The 17,087-nt window shown below is 34.7% G+C and overlaps 1 protein-coding gene across 1 annotated transcript; it reads left to right on the top strand.

Annotated features, from left to right (window-relative positions):
* Window positions 1-4,713: 4,713 nt before the first annotated feature.
* Window positions 4,714-5,124, top strand: LOC138339249 (uncharacterized). The gene has a single exon (XM_069290831.1). It carries the CDS (start codon window positions 4,714-4,716, stop codon window positions 5,122-5,124), a length of 411 nt encoding a protein of 136 aa, XP_069146932.1.
* Window positions 5,125-17,087: the final 11,963 nt, after the last annotated feature.

The raw sequence follows: 17,087 nt of genomic DNA, 5'->3' as shown, positions 1-17,087 counted from the left end.
GTACGTAATCAATCACAATATTAAGCACACACGAGGACTCATGCGTCCACATCACGTTCGTCAGGAGATGGGTTCTTTGAGATTGAGTACATTCAATTAATTTAATATCCTCTTCCTTTAATGTTACTGTGTCGGAACGTGACACTCCTATCCAATTATACCGTGTCGGAACGTAACAGTCCGATCCAAGAATACTGTGTCGGAACGTGACACTCCTATCAAATTATATTGTGTCCGAATGTGACACTCCGATCCAAGAAAACTGTGTCGGGACGTGACATGGCAATCCAAGAATGCCGTGCCGGAACGTGACACTCCGATCAAAGAATACCGTCAATTTATCCTTTATTATCATCACTCTCAACTTATGGTTATATTATTTCATCAAACCTTCTTAATTCAAGGCATCACTTGGATAAAGAGAGTTCAAGAATATAAATTCCACGGTATCAAGATTTCAAACCAATCATAAAACACACAACCTCAAAATGAAGTACAAAGAAAACTTCATATAATCATTCAATGCATATCAATCACTATTAGGAGTTTACTATCAAATAGCATAAACCATAATCTACCTCCACCGAAGAACCGAATGCCAGCAAGCTAGCTTCCCAATGATTTTCCTTTCTTTAATGCCTCAACGTGTTTCCAATGTATTAAATATGCATAACTCATAAGTAAACGGTATATCGACACTCATATTACTCTAAAAAAATGTCCTAAATTTGATGTCAACTCCCGTATTTCTCAAATTGAAAGCATAGGATTAAGTCTCAATTCCTCTAAATAAATTAATCAAAAATCAGCAATTATGAAACTAGTGATAACAGACCGTGCATTCAATTCAATTCCTATCTAATTATAAAGGTTAATTATAATACCAATTGATAATTAATAATTGTAACCAAAGAGCTCGGACTCCACCGCTTGCAATACTTTTTATACCACAATCACCGTTTACAAAACCTGTCATATTCTCCTTATAATTCAATATTCCATTACTCACACATATAAACTTCTCTAATTATTATTACAATAGCCTAATCTCCCAAACATTATTTGTTACTACCCCAATTTTACCAATCATTAACCCTAAAATTTTTCTCTGAACTTTTTAGTTAATTAATATCCTGACCAAAAGAAATTAACTGACAGTCTTCTAGTTCCATTCCACAGCAACATGATAAATGTCCATTTATCCAGTATATGTTGGTATGATTATGAAAGCCTTAAATTGTTACCTAAAACTCAAATCTAAGGGTAAGTGATAATTCCTCCAATTAACATATATTTAATGATATTTAATAATTCGATACACCTAATATTTAATTACATATCTCAATATATTAAACCTTAATTATAATGTGGTAACATATAAACAGTTTCTTGAATATAAAAGGTCATTGCGTTAGTATCAGTGACCTAGGTGTATAATTTGTATACTGAATTGAAATTTTCCCTATTCTATATTAAGAAGTATTTAGGTTATAATTATATCATCATTGACAATAATCATGCAATTATTATCCACTACTATTTGTATCCCCAATCTCAGAAACTAAGATTCTGACCAAAAAGAAAATTCATTAATTTCCTTTAGTTCCATTAATGTCCACTTGTTTGCCTCTTCCTTTACCAAAAAATAAATAACACTATCCAACCCATATAGTATAACAATAATAATCAAAATAAGAAAATCACCTGAAGTATCGTGGCTTTCTTCGTTCAACGTTACCTTCTGTTCTCCCGACTACTTTTCTTCTTCTCTACAAATTATGTTTACCCTAATTAAATATGACTAATTATAAGAGTGGTGAAAGTGACCCACTATTAATTTTGATATTATTTTCATTAACCACCAACTAAATAAATTAGTAAAACTTCTCCACTATTTTCATAATTATAATTACGAATAATTCAAAATACCCATTTAGAACCCATCGAAAAGTATTTTATGAAATAAAAAATTCTAGTGCTCCAAACGATCAAGAGGATTTACAAATACAATATTTGGAGGACAAATTAATCATATACTTGTATAAATATTTTACCGGGAAAATAAAAAAAATCAAGGTTTATGATTTGGTTTGATACTTAGAAAAAATTGAACCAACACGAAAAATGTGAAGTTTAAAACCCTCAATTTTATTAATTTGATTTATAAGTTTTAAATTTTTTACATAAATAATTTAATTTGATATTTAAAATGAATCAAGATGATGATCGCGTATCACTAGATATTTTTATTTCAGAAAGAGTCTGATATTCCTATCTCAGAAGAGTGTTCAGTTGATGCATTAATCTTTTACAATACAACACTGTAACGACCTGTTTAGTCGTTTCGAGCAGTAGAGTCATTTGTGATAAAACTGACTGGGTCGACAGATCACGCGACGGACCGTCATGGACTCCGTCGTCCCACACTTGTGTAATTCTCCTGTTGCTCTCCTCATTACCCTCGACGACAGGTAGGACAAACCATCATAAGCCCAACGGTCAGTCGAGGATCTCGGTTCCAAAACACTTAAACTTTGAAATCTGAGTACGGGGATCAACTCGCTGAACTTCGCGACGGAATTGCAGTACAGACCGTCGCAGACACGACGGACCGTCACAAACCTCTTTATTGAATTTGACTCTCTGAACTTTGTGACGGACCTGCAGGACGGACCGTCGCAAGTACGACGGGCCTTCATGAGTTGCGTAACCTCGACTGGGTCGGATTTCTGCTAAACGTTTTTAAGGGGTGTTTTGGACTATTCATGCTTATAATTATGAAATTAGTGGGGTAAGTTTAATAATGTACTTACTTGGGGGTTAAAGGAGGTAACTTTAAAATAAATAATGAGTTACTTTTATCATAAGGAATTATATGATAATTAGGGTAAAAGAAAAAGAATCTGAAGAAGAAAAAGAAAAAGACAGAAAGGGGAGAACGAGCGAGAGAAAGAGAACGAAGAGGAAAGCAAAGGCATTGAGGAGTAGCTTGCTTGATCACGATTCTTCGGTGGAGGTAGGTTATGGTTTATGCTACTTCATAGTAAACTCTAAATAGCGATTGATATGTATTGGGTGGTATTGTAAAGTCCTCTATATGCTTAATTGTATGGTTGCATGTTGTGATTATGTAATTGTGATGGATTAGAATGATGAGACTATTGAATCCTAACCCTTAAATCCTCTCTATAAAGATGATGCATTGACATAAAAGAGGCTTGATGAACTAAAGCATTGGGATAAATGGATCGGGTGTCACGTTCCGACACGTAGTATTAGGGGATCGGGTGTCACGTACCGACACGTAGTATTAGGGGATCGGGTGTCACGTACCGACATGTAGTATTAGGGGATCGGGTGTCACGTACCAACACATAGTATTAGAGGATCAGGTGTCACGTACCGACACGTAGTAGTAGGGGATCGAGTGTCACGTTCAGACACAAGAAGAATAAAGAGAATGAATCTTGAATTATGTTAATATACTTAAATTTAAAGAACCTATTTCCCAAATGAGTATGGTGTGGAGCCTTGAGTCCTCATAGGTGTACTTGATGTTGTTGCCAATGGTTCTTGTACTTGGTGTGGTCACCTGTTGAGTATGGTAGTTGATTTTATATTATTTCTCGATATATATTGCTTTCTATTTTGAGTTGGCCGATGATACTTACTCAGTACGTGTTCCTTGTACTGACCCCTACTTGTATTTTTCTTGTTGTTATTTGTGGAGTGCAGCAAATGTACCATCGACTTCGACTCGTCCGCAACTCTAGCCAGTCTCCAGCACATCAGAATTCAGGGTGAGCTATTATTCCTAGCTCGGACTGGATTCTTTCCTTCACGTCTTGATGTCTTGAAGTTCGGACATGGACCATCGCTTTTACTTATTTTAGTTTCTTAAATACTCTTAGATTAGAAATTTGAGGATAGATGTTCTTGGTGTGATGACTTCCAGATTTTGGGGGATAATAGTTGATAAACTTTAGAAGCTTATTTATTGGTTATATTAATAAGATTTTTATACTTCCGCATTATATTTTGTTCATTATGATTGAAATATTGGTAAATGTTGGGGTTTAGATTTGTTGATTCGCTCACATAGGAGGATAAGTGTAGGTGCCACTCGAGGCTCGTTTTGGGTCGTGACAAACTTGGTATCAGAGCATTAGGTTCATTGGTCTCATCACACAAGAACGAGTCTAGTAGAGTCTTGAGGAATGGTAGGGGGACGCCCATACTTTTCTTTGAGAGGCTATAGGACTTTAGAAAAATTCCATTCTTTCTTTCTTTTGTGCTATTACTTGGATCCAATTGGTATCTAGGTGATACAAATTGGTATCTACATCCTCACTCTATTTCGCAGATGGTTAGAACTAGAGCAACAACTGTGACAACACCAACACCGGCAAGACAAGGTGCGTATGAGCCAGCCACTTGGGCTGTAGCTCGAGGAAGAGCAGTGGTAAAAGCCGTGGTAGAGGAAAAACACCTGGTCCAGCTAGTACTAGCGCGGTGACTCCTCCACCGACTGATGAGGTAGTAAGAGAGGGTGAGGAAGGGGAAACTGAGCAAGTTCAAGATGAGGAATTACCACCCCAACCTACCCCAGAGATGATTAACCAGGTTCTTACCTATCTTAGCGGGTTATCTGATCAGGGCCAGACACCACCTCAGGTTCCGGGAGTACAACATGCAACTGTTGTGGCTCCCCGCATGGATGCCTCATTGGAAGTAGGAACGTTTCCTCGATTGACTACAGGACCTTTAATGAAGAGTGATCAGCATGAACTTTTCACTAAATTCTTGAAATTGAAACCACCAGTCTTCAAGGGCGCCGAATCTGAGGATGCTTATGATTTTCTGGTTGATTGTCTTGAGCTACTACATAAGATGGACATAGTAGAACAAATCGTTGTTGAGTTTGTGACCTATAAGTTTCAGGGGAACGCTAAAATGTGGTGGTGGTCTTATGTTGAGTGTCAACAAGCACAGGCACCACCGATGACTTGGGCATCATTCTCTAGCCTATTTATGGAGAAGTATATACCTCGGACTTTGAGGGATAGGAGTAGAGATGAGTTCCTGAGCCTAGAGCAAGGAAGGATGTCTGTTACTGCTTATTAGGCCGAATTTCGTGCACTGTTAAGGTATGCCACCCAACTTTGCTTCAGCCTTACAGGTAGCTGCTGCAGCAAAATTCTTTCAGGAAGTGGTAGATTTTGTGATAGAGGTGGAGGGGATGAAGCCAGACGACTTCACCATGGCATCGACATCTAAGAAGTTTCATAAGGGAGGTGAGTTTTTTGGTTCTTACTCCAGAGGGAAGAGCTTAGGAGGTTACCCACCCCGACCTATTCAGTCTTCAGTGCAGGCTGTAGCTGGGGGTCCATCGCAGACCAACCAACATTTTTCTGAGTTTCGAGGTTATCCCCACACATCATCATTCTCAGAGAGACCTATGCTTGACTCCAGAGAGTGTTATGGATGTGGAGAGACGGGACATATCAGGAGATATTGTCCAAAACAGAGTTACAGACCCCTAATAGTCAGAGGTAGAGGTGGTCATGGGAGAGGCCGCCATTCTGGAGGACGTGGTGGGCAAGGTAATGGTGGTCACCAAATCAGCCGGGGTGGTGGGCAAGCCGGAGCTACTACAACACAACATGGTAGGGGCAACGGGCAGACAAGTGATAGGGTCCATTGTTATGCTTTCCCCGGGAGGTCTGAAGTAGAGACATCTGATGCTGTTATAACAGGTAATCTTTTAGTTTGTGATTGCATGGCTTCTGTATTATTTGATCCTGGATCAACATTTTCATATGTATTTTCCTCATTTGCTACTGGTCTTGATTTACATTGTGAATTGTTTGACATGCCTATTCGTGTCTCTACTCCTGTGGGTGAGTCTGTCATAGTTGAGAAGGTGTATAGGTCTTGTCTTGTAACTTTTGTGGGGAGCAATAGTCATGTAGACTTGATTATTCTAGAGATGGTTGATTTCGATGTAATTCAGGGTATGAGTTGGCTTTCCCCAAATTTTGCAATCTTAGATTGTAATGCTAAAACCGTGACACTGGCCAAGCCTGGGACAGACCCGCTAGTATGGGAGGGTGACTATACTTCCACCCCAGTTCGTATCATCTCCTTTCTTCGTGCTAAGTGAATGGTTAGTAAGGGTTGTTTAGCTTTCTTGGCACATCTCAGGGATGATACTTCCCAAGTACCTTTGATTGAGTCTGTCTCGATAGTCCGTGAGTTTTTGGATGTGTTTCCCGCAGACCTTTCTGGTATGCCACCGGATAGGGATATTGATTTTTGTATTGATCTGGAGCCGGGTACTCGCCCCATTCCCATACTCCCTTATAGAATGGCTCCAGCTGAGTTAAGGGAGTTAAAGGCCCAACTTCAAGAGTTGTTAGGTAAAGGCTTTAGTAGACCAAGTGCATCCCCTTGGGATGCTCCTGTTTTATTTGTAAAGAAGAAGGATGGAAGTTTTCGGATGTGCATAGACTACAGGCAAGTGAATAAGGTAACCATTAAGAACAAGTATCCTCTTCCTCGCATTGATGATTTGTTCGATCAGTTACAAGGTGCTTGTACCTTCTCAAAAATCGATTTGAGATCTGGTTATCATCAATTGAAAATACGGGCAACGGATGTGCCGAAGACTGCTTTTCAAACCAGGTACGGGCATTATGAATTCTTAGTAATGTCTTTTGGGCTTACGAATGCCCCTGCTGCTTTCATGAGCCTGATGAACGGGATTTTTAAGTCATATCTGGATCTCTTTGTCATTATGTTCATTGATGATATACTGATATACTCAAAGAGCAGAGAAGAACATGAGGAACATTTGAGGATTGTACTGGAGGTATTATGGGAGAAAATTTTTTATGCCAAATTCTCCAAGTGTGAGTTTTGGCTAGATTCAGTGTCCTTCTTGGGGCACGTGGTTTCTAAGGATGGGGTGATGTTGGATCCTTCTAAGATTGAAGCAGTGAAGAGTTGGGTAAGACCTACTAATGTTACAGAGGTAAGGAGCTTTGTTGGTTTAGCTAGCTACTACCGTCTATTTGTCAAGGGATTTTCTTCGGTTGCTTCCCAACTGACAAATTTGACTAAGTAGAGTGTTCAGAACCTCAAGACCTTGTTGACTACTGCACAAATTCTTACCTTGCTAGTGGATGGTAAGAATTTCATTGTTTATTATGATGCATCTTATTTTGGGTTGGGTGCAGTGGTAATGCAAGAGAGGAATGTAATTGCTTATGCTTCGGGGCAATTAAAAGTGCATGAAAGTAACTATCCGACCCATTATTTGGAGTTGGCTGCAGTCGTGTTCGCATTAAAACAATGGAGATATTATCTATATGGGGTTAAGTGTGAAGTCTATACAGATTATCGTAGTTTACAATATGTCTTTACTCAGAAAGATTTGAATTTGAGACAGAGGAGGTGGATGGAACTACTGAAGGACTACGATATCACTATTTTGTATCACCCAGGAAAAGCTAATGTTGTGGCAGATGCTTTAAGTAGAAAAGCAGGGAGCATAGGAAGTCTAGCTCACTTACAGGTTTCTAGACGCCCATTGGCTAGAGAGGTTCAGAATCTGGCTAATGACTTTATGAGGCTGGAAGTACTAGAGAAGGGAGGATTGTTGGACTGTGTAGAGTCAAGATCTTCCTTTCTTGACAAGATTAAGGGAAAACAGTTTACTGATGAGAAATTGATCCGGATTCGAGAAATGGTATTGCGAGGAGAGGCTAAAGAAGCAAAAATTGATGAGGAAGGCGTTTTGAGAATTAAGGGAAGGGTATGTGTGCCCCGTGTTGATGATTTGATTCACACTATTCTTACTGAGGCTCATAGTTCAAGGTATTCTATACATCCTGGTGCAACCAAGATGTATCGTGACCTAAAGAAACATTTCTGGTGGAGTGGGATAAAGCGTGACATTGCTGATTTTGTTGCCCAATGCCCGAATTGTCAGCAGGTAAAGTATGAACACCAGAGGCCCGGAGGAACACTCCAGAAAATGCTCATTCCTGAATGGAAGTGAGAAAGAATTGCAATGGATTTTGTAGTTGGTCTTCCAAAGATATTGGGTAAGTATGACTCCATTTGGGTAATTGTTGACAGATTAACTAAGTCTGCTCACTTCATTCCGGTTAAGGTGACTTACAATGCAGAGAAGTTAGACAAACTCTATATCTCAGAAATTGTTCGATTTCATGGAGTTCCACTTTCCATCATATCAGATAGAAGTACGCAATTTACTTCTAATTTTTGGAGAACATTGCATGCTGAATTAGGTACTAGGTTGGATCTTAGTACTGCATTTCACCCTCAGACCGATGGTCAGTCTGAGCTAACGATTCAGGTTTTGGAGGATATGCTTCGTGCATGTGTGATAGAATTTGGTGGTCATTGGGATAACTTCTTACCTTTAACAGAGTTTTCATACAATAATAGTTATCACTCAAGTATTGATATGGCCCCATTTGAGGCACTGTATGGGAGGAGATGTAGGTCTCCCATTGGTTGGTTTGATACATTTGAGGTAAGACCACGGAGTACCGATCTCTTGAGGGAATCGTTATATAAAGTAAAATTCATTCAGGAAAAGCTTCTAGCAGCTCAGAACAGACAGAAAGAATATGCAGATCGAAAGGTTAGGGACTTGGATTTTATGGAGGGTGAACAAGTCTTGCTGAAGGTTTCACCCATGAAAGGGGTGATGCGGTTTGGTAAGCGAGGTAAGCTTAGTCCGAGGTATATTTGTCCATTTGAAATTCTGAAGCGCGTGGGGGAGGTGTCTTATGAATTGGCATTTCCTCAAGGACTCTAAGGAGTGCACCCGGTATTTCATGTGTCTATGCTGAAAAGATACCATGGAGATGGAAACTACATTATTCGTTGGGATTCAGTTCTTCTTGATGAGAATTTGTCTTATGAGGAGGAGCCTGTTGCAATTTTAGATAGAGAAATCCGCAAGTTGAGATCAAGGGAAATTGCATCCATCAAGGTTCAATGGAAGAATCAGCCAGTTGAAGAGTCCACTTGGGAGAAGGAGGCTGATATGCAAGAAAGATACCCACACCTTTTTACAGATTCAGGTACTCTTTCTCGCCCTTTTTTCTTCTTCTTGTGATCGTTCGAAGATGAAAGATGGGTAAATTGGTATCTATTGTAACAACCTGTTTAGTTGTTTCGAGCAGTAGAGTCATTCGCGATAAAAACTGACTGGGTTGACAGATCACGCGACGGACCATCAGGGTCATGACGGACCGTCATGGATTCCGTCGTCCCACACTTGTGTAATTCTCCTGCTGCTCTCCTTATTACCCTCGCGAAAGCTAGGATGAACCGTCATAAGCCCAACGGTCCGTCGAGGATCTCCGTTCCAAAATACTTAAACTCTGAAATCTAAGTACGGGGATCTACTCTCTGAACTTCGCGATGAAATTGCAGTACGGACCGTCGTAGACACGACGGACCGTCACAAACCTCTTTAATGAATTTGACTCTCTGAACTTTGTGACGGACCTGCAGGATGGACCGTCGCAGGTACGATGGGTCGTCACAAGTTGCGTAACCTCGACTGGGTCAGATTTCTGCTAAAAGTTTTTAAGGGGTGTTTTGGACTATTCATGATTATAATTATGAAGTTAGTGGGGTAAGTTTAATAATGTACTTACTTGAGGGTTAAAGGAGGTAACTTTAAAATAAATAATGGGTTACTTTTATCATATGGAATTATATGATAATTAGGGTAAAAGACAAAGAATCTGAAGAAGAAAAAGAAAAAGAAAGAGAGGGGAGAACGAGCGAGAGAAAGAGCATGAAGAGGAAAGCAAGGGCATTGAGGAGTAGCTTGCTTGATCATGATTCTTCGGTGGAGGTAGGTTATGGTTTATGCTACTTCATAATAAACTCTAAATAATGATTGATATGTATTGGGTGGTATTGTAAAATCCTCTATATGCTTAATTGCGTGGTTGCATGTTGTGATTATGTAATTGTGATGGATTAGAATGATGAGACTGTTGAATCCTAAAGCTTAAATCCTCTCTATAAAGATGATGCATTGACATAAAAGAGGCTTGAAGAACTAAAGCATTGGGATAAATGGATCGGGTGTCACGTTTCGACACGTAGTATTAGGGGATCGGGTGTCACGTACCGACACGTAGTATTAGGGGATCGGGTGTCATGTACCGACACGTAGTATTAGGAGATCGGGTGTCACGTACCGACGCATAGTATTAGGGGATCTGGTGTCACGTACCGACACGTAGTAGTAGGGGATCGGAGTGTCACGTTCCGACACAAGAAGAATAAAGAGAATGAATCTTGAATTATGTTAAGGGGATCGGAGTGTCACGTTCCGACACAAGAAGAATAAAGAGAATGAATCTTGAATTATGTTAATATACTCAAATTTAAAGAACCTATTTACCAAATGAGTATGGTGTGGAGGCTTGAGTCCTCATAGGTGTAATTGGTGTTGTTGCCAATGGTTGTTGTACTTGTTGTCACCTGTTGAGTATGGTAGTTGATTTTATATTATTACTCGATATATATTGCTTTCTATTTTGAGTTGGCCGATGATACTTACTCAGTACGTGTTCCTTGTACTGACCCCTACTTGTATTTTTCTTGTTGTTATTTGTGGCGTGCAGCAAACATACCATCGACTTCGACTCGTCCGCAACACTAGCCAGTCTCCAGCACATCAGATTTCACGGTGAACTATTATTCCTAGCTCGGACTGGATTCTTTCCTTCACGTCTTGATGTCTTGAAGTTCGGACATGGACCATCGCTTTTACTTATTTTAGATTCTTAAATACTCTTAGATTAGAAATTTGAGGATAGATGTTCTTGGTGTGATGACTTCCAGAATTTGGGGGATAATAGTTGATAAACTTTAGAAGCTTATTTATTTGTTATATTAATAAGATTTTGAGACTTCCGCATTATATTTTGTTCATTATGATTGAAATATTGGTAAATGTTGGGGTTTAGATTTGTTTGTTCGCTCACATAGGAGGATAAGTGTGGGTGCCACTCGCGGCTCGTTTTGGGTCGTGACAAACACTTACTATATGATACAACTATCATAAAATAGGTAATTGCTTTGTAAAAATGAGTCAATGATGATTTATATGTCTAACTAGGATGTGAAATATCTTTTCAACCGTTACAATTTAATATATTTTAACAACTCAATTTTCCCTGATCTCTTTTGTTTCTCAAATTCGAATTGGAACTGCAGTAGGATTTTGAAGTTTATCAAGTCACCAAATTATAATAACGAAATATATTTTATCCCAATTTAACATAAAATAGTCAAAAAAAATTAACTAATCTATTTAAATAACAACAAATAATCTACCATATAAAGGGAGTTGAGGGATAAAACCAAGTCTTTGTGCATGTCTATTGATTTGTGATTGGTAAACTAGAGTAACTATATAGAGATAACACGGACTTACAAACATAGTATTTGCAAAGGTGTAATATATTTCTTGAATTTCTATTAATTTTTTCCTTTAGTGTGAAAATTGAAATAAACTAAAAAGTAAAAGTACAAATAAAAGGAATGAACTAACAATTATAAATAATTATGCTGAATATATCTAAAGATATTGTAAAAAATACACCGTTTAGTTAAAATATAATATACATTTGAATCAATTGTAGGTGGTAAATTTCATGTATTTGTGTAAGAGCATAAATAATTATATAATATGTTGTTTCTACAAAAGTTAAATTTGAAAGAAGTTAATGAAGTATAAAATAAAACAAAAATAAACCACAAGAAAGAGTTGGTCTAATGGTAAGCATTCTACACTTCCAACCTTAAGGTTGTGAATACGATTCCCCAAGGCAGCATTATGTGTGATCTACTAGACTATACTGGTCATGGTAGAAAAAAATTGAGATAGGAGATATATACAATTATATATATATATATATATATATATATATATATATATATATATATAAAAAAACTATATTTATAAGTATAAATTTTATCATATAAACATTTAAGAACAAAATAATTTTTTGTATATAAAATATAGTCATTAGTTAAAAAATTAGATTTTGTTCAACTACGAAATACATATAATCTAGAGATAATTGATTTTGTCACTGATTGAAGTAAAACAATTAGCGACACTAAAGTTTTATCGGTAGTAATAACCTTTTTAATGACAAAATATACTATTAACTACAAAAAAAAAATACTTTTTACAACAAGTAAATTTTTCTCAAATGTTTAAGAATTTTGGAATGATTTTTCTTTTCGTAGTTAATATAATACCTTTAGCGATGAAGCACTAAATCGTCTTTGTATACTTTTAGAGACACACCTTTAGAGACAACTAAGTAACGAATTATTTTTGTCATACAAGATTTTTAGTGACCAAATATTATTTATTAATGACAAAATGGAAAAGACTCAAAATTATCTTTGAACTATCAAAAATAGCTCAAATATACCCTTAAACTATATTCTGGCTCAAAAATACCCTTCTATTAAAGTATTGGGTCACTTTTACCCCTTACTTTTAACAGAGAGGTGTTAAGTGCCTTATGGACGCCACGTGGAGGCCACACGGACGCCATGTAGACGCTACATAAGCACAAAACAACCTCACCTACACATAGACTCATAAAATCTTAATTACTAATTTGTCCCTCATTTCTCTAATAGATATAATTTTCACCCATTCTTGTTTCTCTAAAACATAATACGATTTCTCCTTTCTTTCTCTAGTACGATATTCCCTTTCTATTATACGATTTCCACTAGGTTTTCACAGATTTCCTCTCATGGATGCCATTGGATATCAAATTTGATTTCGCGGTGGCTCTAGGCTATGAAGTGGATTTTCGCGTCACAGTAACATGAGTTTTAAACACATCCTTCGATAAGATTGAAACATAAAATCTACAACATAACTTAAACAAAGGAATCTAAAACATTAATTGCATGCCAGGTGCACAGAATTGAAGATCAAAGAAATGGTACATTTCACTGGAATGAAAAATGCAAAAAGAGAACAATCCATGAGTTATTCCACAGACAAAAAGGAAATACACGAAATATGCAAAGGGAATATATATATATATTAAACAAGTTAGAAAATTATAAGGTGAAAAGACTACTTTACCCTTGCTAAAATTCAAATATAACTTTCCTCAATCCAATAAGAAAATTTTCGAAAATCATATCTTCCTAATACGACATAAAAAAATAGCTAACTTTGCGATGTTTGAAAGATATTTCCAAGTTCTTTCCACCCACATATAGAACTACCCATAACTCTTCCTGAGCTAGAAGTTATGACCGTTTGAATATGACCAAAACTTACTTTTACACTTGGAAAATTTTCCAGATTTTTCCTATTCTTTCCGAAAATAACTATTCATAGTTTCTCGGTATAATCCTAGATATTGGAGTTACGAGATGTTAAAATTAAAGTATAGACTTCTATATAATTTCTAAATATCAAATATAATTTTCATAGATTTTATCATCAATTATATTTTTTAATTTTTTGAGATTTAGAATTTTGAATAGCGAAGTAAAGGTAATAATCCATTTCTAGATGCCACTCTAATCAAGTAAAATTCTAAATTAACTAAACACTAATTCTCACAAATAAAAAAAATTAACTCAACACTAATGTTGGATATTACATAACCTAATTTTATTTTTTATTTAATGTTAATCATGTAATTAAGGCTTTTTAGACTTACTTTAGTGTGATTGAGTACTTTTAAATTATAATTATTTTCATAAACATTATTTTATGTGATTTTATTGTTATTTGTGTAGAATAGTTTAGTTTCATCACACATCTCATATTTTGTGTTATTTTGTTGAGAAGCACCTTTCATAGTTCTATTATGGATGGATTAAAAAAAAATTTGGAGGACAAGTTAATTATATACTTGTATGATACTTTACCGGAAAAGTAAAAAAAATCTAGGTTTATTAGTATTGTTTAGTTTATTAATTTAAAAGTTAAACATAAATTATTTGGTTTGATATTTGAAAAGATCGAACCAACACAAAAAATTGCAAAGTTGATCACCCCAATTTTATTAATTTGATTTATACATTTAAAATTTTTACACAAATAATTTAATTTGATATTTTAAATGAACCAAGCTGATGATCGTGTATCACTAGATATTCTTATCTCAAAAAGAGTAAGATATTCTTATATCTCAGAAAGAATGTTCAATTGATGCATTAATCTTTTACAATACAACACTTACTATGTGACATAGCTACCATAAACATAGGTAGTTGTTTTGTAAAAATGAGTCAATGATGATTTATACGTCAACTAATATTTGAAATATCTTTTCAACACTTACAATTTGATATATTTTAACAACTCAATTTTCCCTAATCTCTTTTGTTTCTCAATTTTGAATTGGAACTACAATAGGATTTTTAAGTTTGTCAATTCACAAAAACTATAATTACGAAATATATTTTATCCCAATTTAAAATAAAATAATTAAAATAAAATATAATCTACCATTTATAGGAAGTTGAGGGATCAAACTAAGTTTTTGTAATAAAATATAAGGGCATATATTTGTCTTCTCTTGTACTATAATTATAACAAGTATTGCATGAGTATCGTTTAACTTAAGAAATTTCAAGAATTTGATTTTTTTAAAAAGATTTTCTACCATAATTAATGTTTGCCTTTATAGACTTATATTTACACATAAGTATCACTACAGGGTGTTTGAATTGACTTTAAAATTTGTCAAACCCAAACCTATTTTTAAGTGTTTCTTTTTCGTGAATTTAAGTCAGTTTTTTAATTTCTGAAAGTATTTGACAAATATAAAAAATAACTTAAGATAAGTCACAAATGATTTAAAATAAATTAGGAACTATTTGCCAAGGTTATAATAACATGAAATAAATTTTAAAAAAACTCGAGGTTTATTAATGTTTTTTTGATTTATTGATTTAAAAAATTGACAAAAATAATTTGGCTTAATATTTGGAAAAAAAAAAGTAACCAACCCGTAAAAAATCGAGATTGAAAAATCCCATTTCTATTAATTGGTTTACAAATTTGAATTTTTTACATAAATAGTTTAATTTGATATTTTAAACATCGAAGTTGATCCAATCATTTACACTCCACTTACAGCAATTGATATTCTTATATTAAAAAGAGTGTTCAATTTGTTACATTAACCTTTTATAATACAACACTTGCTAGAAATAGGTAATTGCTTATAAAATGTGAGTCAATGATGATTGATACCATCAACTAGTATTTGAAACCATTTTTCAACACTTAGTATTTGATAAATATTTTAACAACTCAATTTTCCCCAATATCATTTGTTTCTCAAATTCAAATTGGAACTATAGTAGAATTTTGATGTTATCAAGTCACCAAACTATAATTACTAAATATATTCTATCTCAATTTAACAGTAAATAGTTAAAATAAATTGACGAATTTATTGACGGAGCAAACAAAGTTTTTATAATAAAATATAAAGGCATCATCATAATATACAAATAAAAAGAGAAGGTGTTAATTGGATGGGCTTTTCTGTTGGGGTGGAGGTGATAACTTCTCATCAGATTGGGAAATCTTCTCATCAGGTTGGGCTGAAATGATGGTATTGTCCTGCAAAACTTCATCCCAGTTCAAGTTCTTTAACTTATCAATGAACTCATAAGACAAAACTACCCGAGAAGCTTGTCCTTCTTTTATCACTTTCATCCATTCTTCTACTGGTTTTGACATTATTTCTCTATCAATCGATTCAATTAAGTAAAAGGAAGAAGAAAATTTTTGGTTGGGAAGATTTGTGTTTCTGTTGTACTATATTTATAATAACCAACTAATTGGTGTCTTCAACATTGGTTAGTTGATATAAATTTTTTTAGCTATTTTTGTGTTTGCCTTTTATTTTTTTGATTTTCTTTTCTTAATTAATGTTTGCCTTTTATATTTTTCATTCTCTTTCAATTATTAATGTTTTCCTTTTATAGGCATATGTATTGACCTAAAAATAAATAATTGCTGATGAAAAATGAGAAGGTGTTTGAATTGGCTTAAAAGTCGATCAAACTTACTTTTAACTTAGTTTTTTATTTCTATATGTGTTTGAAAAATATAAAAAAAATTAAAATAAGTACAGAAAAGGCTTAAAAGAAGTCGAAAAGTGTTTGACAAGGTAAAAAATGACTAAAAATAAGTTTAAAACGACTCAAAATAATTCAAAACCCAAAAGTAGGTCTCCCCCTACTTTTTAATTTTGGACTTAAAGTCATTTCAGTTTGATTTTTTTTTTAATTTGACTTAAAAGATAACTGACTTAGTATTTGATACTCCTTGCGTCCACAATTGTTTGATAGGTATACGAAAAATAGATATCCAATATTAATTGTCAATTTAAAAAATCAAGAAATAATGAATCAAAATTTTCCAATTCTGCCCTAATAATTACTCCATTTTGTTCAATTGAAAAGTTATGTAGACTTTTGATATTCTTGGTATAGTAGAGTTATATTATTCAAATTATATTTTGTATCAAATTTCATGACGGGAGTGCATTACCTTACTTTGACAAACAATTGTGGACGGAGGGACTATATTATTTTCAACATAATTAAGACGTAACATATGTTGAAAGATACTAAAGTTATTTTCCTCACCATGTTTAATCTAGATATTATTAATGTATTTAGATATAAGAATATTATCTATTTAAAAGATAAAATACAACAAATCCCTCTTATACTTGGCATTAAAACTTACTTAGTACATTAACTATATTGTGTTTAAATACCGCTTATGAATTTGGAAGTGATTAAATACAACCTTAAGGGCTGACGTGGCAAAGCAAAGTATTCACTCTTCTAAAAGCGCGTGATATAATAATTAAAAAAAACTAAATTGTAATATCAAACACATGACATTTTTTAATGAAAAATATATAACTAATAGTATTTATCTTTTTCTATAAGTTATTTCTTTTTTAAAATAATGTAAAATTCTTGTTTGGAAGTTAATG

The sequence above is a fragment of the Solanum lycopersicum genome, chromosome 11, assembly GCF_036512215.1.
Source record: "Solanum lycopersicum chromosome 11, SLM_r2.1".
Taxonomy (NCBI): domain Eukaryota; kingdom Viridiplantae; phylum Streptophyta; class Magnoliopsida; order Solanales; family Solanaceae; genus Solanum; species Solanum lycopersicum.
Note: the sequence above shows the minus strand (reverse complement) of the source record. Positions and strands in the feature narration are given on the sequence as shown.

Bases quoted from the DNA above. Each gene is read 5' to 3' on its own strand.
- LOC138339249 (XM_069290831.1), top strand. From the start codon at position 4,714: ATGGATGCCTCATTGGAAGTAGGAACGTTTCCTCGATTGACTACAGGA.